General features: G+C 44.2%; 1 protein-coding gene across 2 annotated transcripts in view; it reads right to left on the bottom strand.

Annotated features, from left to right (window-relative positions):
• Positions 1-12,889, bottom strand: part of PDE4B (phosphodiesterase 4B) — a 180,882-nt gene that overhangs the window by 122,332 nt on the left and 45,661 nt on the right. The window contains exon 1 of one of the 2 annotated variants that reach the window (XM_084527678.1): positions 11,595-12,015. The exons of the other annotated variant lie outside the window; for it this stretch is intronic. Coding sequence (XP_084383804.1) covers positions 11,595-11,830 — 236 coding nt within the window. The 5' untranslated portion in view covers positions 11,831-12,015. Of the gene's footprint in view, positions 1-11,594; positions 12,016-12,889 lie in introns of those variants that run through there. 2 annotated transcript variants of the gene reach the window in all.

The following is a 12,889-nucleotide window of genomic DNA, read 5'->3' as shown; positions in this document are numbered from 1 at the left end:
TTCCAAGCACAGCTGAAGAAGATTCACATCCCGTTCTCAAAAGGTGACCGGCAGAAAGCACTTACAACTTGTTACAGAAATTTCTTTCATTGTAAAATAACAACTGACAAGTAGAAGACAAACGGGAATAATCAGCCGTGGCAGGCATGCAGCGTGCTGCAATTGCAAATGCATACAGCAACACAACAGCTTTTTTTTTCTGGGATATGCAGTAAAAATAGCAAAGCCTGACATTTAGCGATTTATTTTTTTTTCTCTTATGGAGGCAGTTTTCAAGTAGGGTAGTGCAGACTGTCTGCACTCTCTTCTTGAAAACAGGGCCAAGCCCTAGGACTCGGTGGTTTCGAAAGGTGCTTCTGCTGTAGGCAGGGACTGTGAGAAAACATCCTTGTGCCTGGAGAGGTGACTGCTTAAAGCTTCCCTAAGCCAGAAGAAAAGACAGCAGCTGACTACAAGCCCTAGCCGTACAGATATTGCCAAGCCATTGTATTCAAGGGAAGCTTATTGCAAAATAATTTCTGGAGGAAGTGTGGGCTGCTCATTGCAGCAACTCTCAGTCTGCATCACCCAACGTTACCTTCTCCACCCTGTACCCCCTTTTCTTCTTTGTTCCTTCCTTGTTATTATGTCAGTGTCATCACTTGCATCGTTACCAACATGATGGTGAATGGATCTCTTGAAAAGGTTATTTTTATAAAAAAAGTATTCCTCATACAGTCTTTACACCATTTAAGGTGTACATATTTGTCTTGTAAATACCAATTAAACAGCAATGAATTTCTTTTGTTGTTTTTTTTAGGGGGTGTCTTTGTTGTTTTGTTTGTTTGCTTTTGGTTGGGGGGGATTTTTTTTATTTTATTTTTTGTAAGGACATAATTCGTCATTTGTTACCAGCTGTCTTTGAAAGCAAAAATAAACAATGTCTAAGACTGAGAATTACACAGCATTTTGAGCTTCTGTCAGCTTCATCTGGAACATAAGGAGCTCAGTATCACACAAAAAGGCCTGTAAGAATTTATCAATACAGTGTGTGGCCTCAGGATGGGTTTGTTAAATGAACGTGTATGTTGGTTTAGTCTAACAGCAAGCTGCTGAAAAAGCAAGCAGCAAGCCCACAACGGCTTGAGGCAACCCGTTCTGCAAACACTGGAGGCACAACGCAAGAGCCACTTGCTTCCATGATCCACCTCTGACCTCCAACAGCTGAGCAGAACAGTTTGTTAAGGGATCCAGTCTGACAATGCAGACCTTGACTAGATTCGGAAGGACACATTCCCTACAGGGGAAGAGAGATTTTAAAAACAGACCAATGCCCAGACCTCAAAAAATTAAAGGTGACCAGGGCTTGCTTGCTGCCATTAATTTACAGTGATCGTAGTTAAGACACGTAAAATTACCAGTTGCTTCGAAATCTTTCCTGCTTATGTCAACCACTAAAGAAATACTGAAATAGGGGATGCTATCCACTTACTCTGGTCACCACCAGCAGCCCCAGTTCATCTCCAGAGCACTGCAACTGGTGCAAGGGGACAGCTTGCAGCCCTCTGCTCCAGGCTGGTGGGAAGCACAGGGCTTCCAGCCACAGTACTCAGCACACCACAAAGATGCTCAGAGCTCTGCAGTTGTGATGGCCATTGGGAAATCAAGCCCTTGTATTTACTCATCGTTATAATAACTAAATGCTGACAGAAGTGAGCCTCCCTAGGATTAGCTGCCTCATCTGCTCTTTACGCAAATATTCCAATTCCCCATCTAACTTGCTTGAGAGGGGACAGAATGAGGCAAATGGGCTGAGAGCCTCTTAAACGAGCACTCACTCGTTAATGTCCAGGAATTAGATCCTCAGCCGATCCCCCACGTGTGTCTCAATTCCTACAGCGGGACTCCCAGCCACTCAGCCATTACCAGACGCCATGCGGATCTCACACTGAGTGCCATGCCATTTATCCATCAGCAGAGAGGTGTCTCCATCTGTGGTGCATAACAACAGCTTGGTTTTATGACAGAGAGGAAACATTGCTCTAACTCAGCGTACTCATATTGATGGTCATTATGCTGCTGCTTCTGCTTCTGGGTGAGCTGCAGCATGAGCAGCCTTTGGTAAGAACAGGGCCACGTTCCAGGTTGGAGGTAAGGGAATCCCACAGAAATGTATGTGTCCAGATGAGCAAATTCTACTCAACTAAGGTTATGAAGCTGCAACAAGAGATGACAACATAGAGAAAGATATTTAAGTCAAAAAAATTACATTACCAACTTTGTGCTTTTTGGAACTTGACTTTTCAGGATAAAATTCTAGCTCTTGAAGAGCTAGAACAGGGCTAGGGGGTAGAGGGTAGGGCTAGGAATAGAAGTGTACCATGCCGTGAACATGGTTTATTTTCACCTACGTTTTATAATGTTGTTTGAACAGCATCAAGATCTGGATCTACTTGAATTTACTAGCTAGGTAAATTAGTCCTCCCATGTTGCTTTCTTCAACATTTAAACAGTAATAATCTGCATATATGCTTGCAAGTCTTTGGCAAAAATGCATTCAAATTTCTTACAGATGATTTAATAAAGGTTGTGAAAGCTGGCCCTGAAGCCTATCTAACCTGTGCCTCACCTGGCTCCTGCATACTCACAGAAACCTGCATTTTTAAAAAGTAGATGGCTGTATCATACACCCCTTGGAGGTTGGCAGTGTATTCACTAGCCACAATTGCTCACAGATGAAAGGATCCTGGAGGCAAGAAATGTGCAGCTTACTAACACCAGGTTCTCACCTGAGATAAACAGACAAAAACCTCCTCCGAAGCCAGAACACAAACGCAGCATTTCAGAGATGACGGTCAGATTTGGGAGGCTGAGGAAAAAGTGAGGGTCAGTGCTTCAAAGCCTCACCTCTCCCAGCTGTACTGGCCTGCAATTCCAGCAGCTGGCTCTGCTGGTAACTACCTACGGACTGTGTGACTTGCCAGTGACGGGCAGGCACTGTGTCAGTTAGAATCGATGCGGAGTAATTTGGAAACTGCTGCCCGCAGGATTAGTGTGCTGCCCAGCTCCTCCTGCCCAGCTCCTCGGCCTCTCGTATTCTTCCTGCCTTGGCTCTGTGCTCCCTGTCAGCCTCTTCTTGAGTTTCCTCATCTTACAGCTGATTGTTCTGTCCCCATCCTCCTCAGAAAAATACAAAATAAAGTAATACATAAATGAGACAATTACTCTTAATTTCTTCGTTTTGGTAGCTCTTCTTCCTCCATCCCATCTTCTATGCTCAAAGAAGAGAAACGCTGCAGTTTATAGAGAGAATGGCAGTCTGAACTGGATGCTTACTTGGGTCTATGATAAAAATTAATTTTAAACCATAACACGTAATTTGACTAAGAATTATCACTCTGAGAAGCAGAGATCTGAAAATACACTTGAAAATACAAGGGCTGAATTCTGAATCATGCTGAGTTCTCTTAAACCTCATTTCTGTGGCATAAGCTCCAGAACACACTAGGCTCAGTACAGATTCAGATCCTCCAATTATCCTGGTAATAATGAATCCAATAAAATGGAAGAGCTAATTTTACATTATTGTTATGAAAGAAAACTTTCCCTCTAACCTAATGAAGTTGTCCATCATTTATGCAATTATTACCTGCATATGTACAATGTCAGCAGGGTTCATTAAAGCTTTTCAAAATGAAGTAGCAGCAGAAAACGTTTCTAATTCACACAGAGAGCTCTTTACATGGTTCTTTATATACTGAAGAGAAAAGGCAGGGAGCAAATGTTCATTTACAGACTGTGTTCTGCACGCTTCAAGAACATACAGTAAATACTGTGAGACTATGGTAAAAGCTGCATGCCAATATTATAAAAGGAGGTCATTTGTTAAATATTTTTTTATGTTTGCATGCACTTTGACAACCTGTATCAGTGCAAAAGCTGTGCCTAAGCTAAGAGAAACATCAATTGATTTCTGTTTTGTTTTGTTTTAGTGATAAAATGGGATTAATTTCTCATGTTTCTTTTCAGAGCGTTATGTTTTCAGATGGCACGGCACGCTTGCTTTTCCATCCCAATGTCTAGACAGCTAGCTACGTCAGAAATCAATAAGATGAAATCCAAGAAGTTACACACAGCCTTCATCATCAAGACAAACAGGCGATGCAGTGCAATGGAAATTATTCAATATATAAGGAAAAATCTACCTGCTGTACATTTTCATTCAGAAAAAAAGACTTTCCATTTCTGAGGTCTGCACCAAGATGCATCATTTACTGTACACAACTGGCAATGAGAAATCATCATCGTAGCAGTAACCGAGCTACCCAACGCTGGACACACGGAGCTGCTGGAGGGGCAACAAGAGCCCCTGCACCACATGGGTACAGGCTGATTCCACACCAACTGATAAAAACGGTTCACATCTAGGTCCTTTAACTGCCGTGCAGATGTTTTGCCTTTGTAGCCTTAAAATCTGTTGTAGAGAAAGCTGCAATAAAATGCTCTGTTGTGATAAAATGCAACTTCAACAACAGAAAGCGTGCGGCCTTTACCCGATGCTCCGCTGAACACAGAAAGGTGAGGTCAGTTCCAGGGAGCGCAGGCATCCTAACCTTACCCATAAAAGCTCTCTTTTCTTAGCAAAACAAGCTCTAGACAGCAAAGTAAGCAGCTTCCTAACAGCAAAGGATCACAGCAACAAGACAGCCCCTGTCCCCAGCCGCCCTGTGCCCGGGACAGCAAGGCCGCAGGAGGGGAGCTCTGGGCCCAGGGCCTGGCAGGCCCCACCGGCCATCCTGCACCACCAGCCCCTCACCTGGCAGGCCAATCAAACGTTTAAAACAGTTATTTTTTACCATAAAAAAAGAAAATAAACTGTTTAATTCATTGCTGGTTTTACACAGTCTTATTCTGGTGTTCTTTAATGCCTGACCTGCCCCTCAGCCATACCTGTCCGTGGAGTTGAGAGAAGAAAAAAACTCTGAGAAATTTAAAGCTGATTTTTCTTTCAGTGCATCCCAGGCGTAGAGGTTTATCAGACTCAAGCTTTGCATTTATTTTGTGGAAAAATAAAACCGTATTTCATATGAATATTTTTATATGGGCAGCTGTGACAGTGCTTCACCCCCAAACACCATCGGCAGCTCCTGTAACCAGTCTCCTTGTTCTACCTTCGCATTCCGCTTGTGTCACTATGTCAGAGCATTGCACAAATGCCTATTATTTACTATCAGTTATAGCCTTGTATTATGCTACAGCAAACTAACACGTGTCAAGCAAAGCTGCCTCCTGGTTGCTGAAGCACCATATTTTCTGTCAGGCCAGACAGCACAGTAGAAAAGGCAAGAAGCGAATTGTAAGGCGGAGTGAACAACATGGATGCAAACAATTCTGTCTTACGCAGCATCTCATGGTGCTTGGTAAAAGCCCAGCTTTCTGCTTCACTTCTGTATCTCAGACTCATTCATGTCCTCACTAGGAAACCGAGAACAACTGTGATTTTCACGTTGTTAACTTCCTGAATCTGTTCTCCAATTTCTACTTCTCCAGATCTATGTTTGCAAAGACGCCTGTCACAGGCTCGGCAGAGCATTTTCTGTGACACTGCTTTAATTCACTTCTGCCAAGATCATCTTCTGACTACGGCAAAAGCCTTGTGCTGAGACCAGTACAGAAGGACCTACAGACTTGCCCAGGGCGACACAGAAACCTGCCATCGTGCTGGAACCGATGGGATGTTCTCATAAGATGATGCAAGGTAATGCAAGTAAAACACAGACATCATTTTGGAGAGCTAGCTGTGGTTATTCAGAAACAAAAAAGCTGAAAAGGATAAAAAACAGTGAAGAAGCAGAGAACATATAGCTCTGCAGTGAAGCTAATCTACACTGCATAAATTATGTGGCAGACACATTCGTGCTTTATCAGTCTGTACTGGCAACCAACTCAAGCACGTAAGAAGCAAACCCCGCTTCCTGGAAACGTATAGTGCAAATATAAATCTGTAGATGCTATCACAATAATAAGTTTCACATATCAACATAGCTTTCGACAAAGCTAAATTCAACTGTAGAACTTTGTTAAGAAACCATTTTAGCACAGAAAACACTGACTGGGTAGCTGAGGCTGGGCGTGCGAGTTGCTGCTCTTGGATTCTCTGCGTGGGTCTGCGGGTCTCAGCCACCACCACTCCAAGCCAGGAAGTCTCATGCAAGCCAGGTATCAAAAATGCCAGAAATAGATATTTATTTATTTTTACATTAAGGTAGGGAATACCACTGGGACTCATATCCACAGGGTCTGAAGAGGCTTTTATAAAGGTACCCATTTTATCTGCTTTACATGTAAAATTTCAGATTTTGTTAACAAAGCTTCACAAAGTACCAAAAAACATTCAGGAAGGGGCAAATATGATATAAATCATCATTATCTATGAATCCACAGACACCTAAACCTTCAGAACCAGGCGTCTTCCACTGAGTCCCACTCTTCCCTTTGAGCAGGGGAGGAGGTGGAGGTAGGGATGCAGGACAGATACTCCTAAGCCTGGTGATTTCTCTGTGAACAGATCCACTCTTTCTATCTCCCTCCCAGAGGAACAGCTGAGCTCATCAAAATCAAATTATCATTAATATCATAATCTCTTGTACTTTGCGTGAATCTTTAACAGCTGGTAATTATGTTTTTGACACCAAGATAAAAGTTTGTTTTCCCACATAAAAGGTGGGGGAACGAAGGAAGCTTCTCCTTCCCGTCCTCCGTGACTGTAGGCAGGGTTTAGGAGCAATACGTGCAGATGGGACAGATTTAAAGATTATGCTGCTGGTTTTGTTGTCGTTTGGGCTTATTTCTCTTGTTTAGTGAGCTCTTCTCTCATTTTCATGCCCCTTGGAACCTTTCCTGCTACCTTGTTGAGGTTGCTCAACCCCCATGGAGGAATGTATTCAGCAGAGAAAAAAAAAGGGAACCTTCTGTTTTTCCCCTTCGTTTTCCCTACTCACTTCAGTTTGTTTCTCCAAAGAGTTTCAACAGACAACTGAGCAACATAGTTTGTCCGATACCAGTGAGCAAGAGAAAGCAAGACAACCATCCTATTTCTCCAAAAGAAGAAAAACAAAATTGAAATCACATCAATACCCAGTGAAAAACAAAACCAGATTTGTTCACAGAAGTTAAGGCAAGCATGTTATTCAACGCCGGAATTAAGGAAACGCATCCTGCTATGTATACAGCAAACTTGAAACGCATCCAAAATCTTATCAGAGGGAGACGGGCTACGAGAGACTGGCTTTGCCTCAAAACCAGAAGCGAATCCAAAAGGCAGCCCTGCCAATCTCACCGTCTGAATGGGACTCGGGCAGGTGAGGCCCATGAAGCTGGCCTGCAGCTCCCTGCCCCACAGGGCCATGCTGTGGCTCCATCCCATGCCCGAGCACCTGATGGAGCTGGTGGGGACCTCGGGTCAGAGGCACAGGTGTGTGAGGACTGGAGAAAGTGATGGATCTGATAAACATGCCTGTTATCCTCAGCGATTTCAAGTACACAGACAGTCTCCAAACCCAGAATTTTCTGAAGCACTGCTGCAGTGTTGGTTGCCACTTGGAAAGTCTTCAGTATTTGGTTCTAGAAGCACAAGGATCAGAAAGCAAAACAAAACGTGACATCATTTGATAGCTCTGATGTGCTGACAGCATGTCGTGCAGCTCCAAGTAATTAAACCGATCAGTTGTTATTCACCAGGCTTGGAAAAAATTCAAATGCTACCCCTCTGACTGGATTGTGCCATACTATCTAACTTAGTAAATTCCATCGCAGAAGATTATTTTGTAATGAAAACAGATCATGTTTTCCAAAAATTAAGGCTAGCATATGATTTAAATTTTACAGCATACTTTAAAAAGCAAATATGTGTTGGTATTTCAATTGCATTGAAAGATAACCAAAAGAAAAAACAGAGCAAAATGTCCTAGTGTACCATTTCTGTTCTACCCTGTATTTTCTTTACATAATAGATAACAGCTATAAAGGAAAAGCAGGCTTAAACTTACCAAAAGGATGAAAGATAAATATGAATTAATTTGGAAAAAAACAACAACAACACAAAACCACAAGTCTTAGATAAAAGACAATAAACATTGTATTCCAAGAAATCAGTTCATTAAAAAGCGAGTGCTCGTCACACAACATAGCTGATGACTGACTATATGTTATGAAACCAAGTGATCTAGATTGTATAAACATTATTGAAGAAGTATAAATAAACTTGAAATAAATATTTAAACAAAGCTCTATGACAAGCAGCAGAGCACGCTAGAAAATAGCTACTGTCTTTTAGAAGACATTGCTGGATCTAGCAGGATTTTGCAAGACGTTGCTGAGGATTATGCTTTGGGTGTAATCACGGGGATAGCAGCAGTACTGATGAAAGTAAGATGGCAGATCTGAAGAAAATAAAAGCTGGTTTTAGAAGCACTGCTTCGAAAGTGCTTGGGCTAAGGGCAGGATGCTCCGTGAGCAGTGGGTAGGGAAGGTGATGTTTCACCTGAAAGTGCTGGGACCGAGCACTTCTCCTTGGCTTCTGGAGATGCTTTCGTCTCTCCAGAAACTGCAGAGCAAACTCTGCAAGCAGGCAGCACTGCGTGTTCCACATGCAGATGGCTCGTGCCGCCTATCAGTTCACACCAGCTACTGCCTGCTCTTTTCCTCCCCAGATCCCAACTAACGCAAGTGGCACCAGTGGAGGCAACACGAAGGAAGGAAGAGGATGCAGGCTTTCCAGATCTCCAAGGCAAAAATGATGGATGTAAGAAAGGAAGAACGAGACCTGTGGATTCTGGTGGAGGAAAAAGAGTGAAGGCTTAACAGTTTCTGTACTCTGAGCTTATATGAATGAGGTGCTCAAAGACTGGGCACTGCAACACCAGCCATGGCAAACTATGGAAGGGGTTGCAGGCAGGCAGGGATCAGCCTGACGGATGCTTGAAGGCCACTATGTTGACACGTTGGTAATGCACTCTCATATGCACTGTCATGAGAACTGGATCCTGAGGGAGAAGGAAGATTTAGAAGATAGAAGCATTTGAATAATGGTCTTGTTTAAAATATATAGATATATGGTTTTTTCTTTCTTTTTGGGTAAGATCTGATGATCGGACTTTGGAGAAGACTGGTGATGACAGAGATCTTATCAACATAATCAGGAGAAAAAAGCTGAAATGCATTTAGTTAAATAGGAAAGAAAATGCCCAGAAAAGACAGTTAATTAATAAGCAAAGGAACAGAGCAAGGGAAGACAGGAAACTGAAAATGAAGGGCATAGAGGAATGAGCAGAAGATTCATCAAGTACTGACATTAGCAGTCAGGATGAAGGTGGAAGATCGTAATTTACCGCGTCACTGATCCCCAAACTGCAGAAGTTTCCTGTTTACAAGGCTATAGATTACAAGGTTATAGATTACATGATTTTTAACAGCATGGATTAACTGCCTTTTTGTTATTGTGCCGTTTGTGTTCCTTCTAGGTTTCCTCCTGAGGCAATTCCTCTCCTGCCCAGACACTCCATCCCAGCTCAGCACAAAAGAACACCTTACATAAACGGCGTCTCCGTTCGGCTCAGGTGATGAATGTTTGCATGCACTGCACAGCAGATTTACAACTAATAAGCACATACCGTTACCTCGCTGAAAGTCCTACTCCCAGCACACATGCAACATAGCTACACAGACACCCTCATGAGACGTTATATCACAATTAAATAGTTCAAGTTCCCTCCTGTTTTAACCCAAACTGACGGCATGTCTGGATCAGCTGTCTGTCTTGACTGTGTTACACAAGTAGACGCACTCATACCTCGTGGAAACCTTTCCTTGCAAGGGCGACTTTTGTTATTTTGACAGTAGTTGACTTCTTATCTAAGGTTAAAACACCTATGTGCAATTAATAACCACCTGATTTTAAAATCTTAAAAAAATGAAGAGCACGAGAACCTTCCACTCTTCCATGAAAAACAAACCCAGCACACTCCCAGCTCCAGTGCTCCGAGCAGAGGCCATCAGCTACATCTGTAGTGTCTGTGTGTGTGTGTACACACACGCTGATTGCATCGGGCAATGCAGACACCCAGGCTGGCCGCATCCTGCTCGACTCATTCCCAGCAGTGCTGCTTTTCCACGGCACGCCTTTCTCCAGGCATGCAGGTGGGGGTACGAGGAACAGCACCCCACTGCTGCAGTGCTGAGAGATATGACAGATGTTCGAGGAATTCATGTGCATAGACATAAACGCTGCTGCCTACAACCAACTACAGTGCTACGCCGAGAGCTTGCAGCATGCAGCAGGCTGGGCAGCTGTTATCACTGCCTGGACAAACAAGCAGAAAGTCTGTGTGATTCCAGAAGTATGACTTGAATCGCAGGCTGCCGCATCTCAAAAGCATCTCAAACAAACAAATCAACAAAAAAGCAATCAGTTATCCCATCACTGCTCGGTACAATTCCCTGATACCAAAGTTCATGTTTTTTCCTCTTGTTTTTCGTACCATTTAACAGCACAAAACAACTGGAAGAGCTATTAATACATTCTATGCAAGTATCAGAGTTTTAGTAATTCACTTGTTACTAAATTACAGAGCGAATTACAGCTTTGAAAGGTTAGAGCATGACTCAAACCATTTTAAAATAACGCCCTAGTTACAAAAGTAGCTGACAGCAATGGGTATTTCAGATACCCCAAAACATCTGGCCCACACAGACCTAAGTGGGATAGCCTCGTCCTCCCTCCTCTGATCCGGTCTATGGAGTAGGAAGGTAATTAACACAACTGGTTTAAAAATCCTCGGGTTACTGAAAGTTTTCTGGTTTAATTCTCCCAGTCGACTGGTGCGTATTTTAGAGTGTTGGAATTTAAAAAGTGGGCTTCACAAGGCATATAGAGCAAATTTAGGAAATGAAGCAATGCAGTTCTCATTGGTTTTCCCCGAGTCGTGTGTTTTGGTTACTGCTTGTGACATGGCTCAACCAGTGCAAGTGACAGTCAGAGGCAGCTCACAGGCACCTGTAACGGCATGCAAATGGACTCGGGGCTAGCAATTAGAAGGGAGGGGAAAGCTCTTAGCTGGAGCTTCTGTGAAAATGGCTGAAAGAAGGGATGTCAGAAGCCAGCAACAACTGTCCAAAGCCACGCATCACCAAGTTGAAGCCCTCGCCATGATCTAACCCCGGGAGTCCCCTGCCCACACAGCCTGGTCTGTGCTGTGCTGTCATCTGCAGCCAGCGCTGACGGGCGCAAAGCAAAAAGGTAGCTTGAAGGATCTGAAATCAATTCGTACAGTCTACCACCAACAGCAACATAACGCCCGGGAAAGTTACTGGCTGCCGTCTTTGTTCAGCGGAGATTAGCCACCGCGCACATGAATAATGGGCTGGATTTATTCTGGAGAACAGAAGCTGAATGACAATCGTAGAGGCACTGCATTATACATACTTTGGCTGCCTTCTGCTCTATTCATTTAACGCTTGCAGCAAGTGCTGTGAATGAATCTCAGTGTGTTTTCCACTTGGAAGCACAGCTACATACATTGTTTTGCAAACCCATCCCGATACCCAGCAGATCTTACCACGTATGTGCCACCGTGAAGCGCCGACGCTGCCGGATGCTTTTATTCACAAGCAACTTTCTGAAAAAGCATGGAGAGTTCCTCGGCGAGCTGCGAGGAGAAATTTTCGGAGACGTAGGTCTGTTCCCGGGCAGCTTGGGAAGCTCAAGTTCTAAATGCATTTGCTCTTTGAAAGTCCGTATGTAAATCTCCGTCTCCGGAGTAGCGAGTTCCCTGGAAGAATCTTTTGCTGTCATAGCGTAGACGTTGTGTGAGCTCTCACCATTCAGCAACCATAACAAAAACACATCACGCAGGCATCGCCGCAGATTAAAAACGCTGATAAATCGGCAAAGCTTATCCCACTCATTCACGAGGCTGGGTTCCAAATGCAAAGGCTGCCTAGAGCAACAGCAGCATAAATCGAAGGACGATAAGCCAGCGCTGTCAGAAAAGCCTTTATCAGCCCAGCTCTCCCTCTGAAAATGCGCCAAAGTGTTTCTGTGTCAGCAGCCTCCTTGTGGATGGGGCTGTCTGCAAGCTACACACCGACACTCGCTGCATTCATTCAGCTGAGCGCACCAGCTCATGAAAAATTCATAAGGACCCTCTCCTGATCAATCCCTCTCGCAGAACGCTTGGGTTTCTTCAACAACACAAAAACGCTGGGTTTTGGGGTGGATGCCGATAAAATCAAGGGATTCCCAAATCGATCACCAGCCAAGGGACCCGATTCATTCAGGCCCAGGGTGTTTAACAAAAAGGTCTTCATTCAGAATTAGTTTGAGCCATACCGCAGTAGCTCCACCCATGACGTGCTTATTGGCTCGATATTATTTTGACAACTGGACTCTGCCCGGCTCCGTCTTGTGCTGCGAGCGTGTCGGATTCTCATGAAATGTTAAAGGCTGTGACATTGTTCCCGGGCACGGCGAGCACACCCCAGGATCACAGCTCCTACAGGAGGCAGCGCTGGCACCGAGAGATGCGCACGGCGCCCGGGGTGGGCCAGCAGAAAAGGTCTGATGGGGGAGTGAGGGGGGAGAGAGCAACAAATGATATTCTGCAAGAACAAAGACTGTGAGGATGCACGCTCTGTAGATGAAGCTGAGTGCTGGCGAAGCAGCACTTGGTACTGTGGGATCCTACCTGTGGTCAAGGGGCAAAATCAGTGCCAGGCACCGCTCAGCCCAAGCCCACCACCAAACACCAGCACACGGCGAGCAGAGGGAAATGCTGCAGGGTGGGGGACCTGGCACTTCCCTGCGAGGACAATGCACATTAATTAATAATAACTTAAGCCATATCGCTGTTTA

The sequence above is a fragment of the Aythya ferina genome (assembly GCF_964211825.1).
Source record: "Aythya ferina genome assembly, chromosome: 8".
NCBI classification, from domain to species: domain Eukaryota; kingdom Metazoa; phylum Chordata; class Aves; order Anseriformes; family Anatidae; genus Aythya; species Aythya ferina.
Note: the sequence above shows the minus strand (reverse complement) of the source record. Positions and strands in the feature narration are given on the sequence as shown.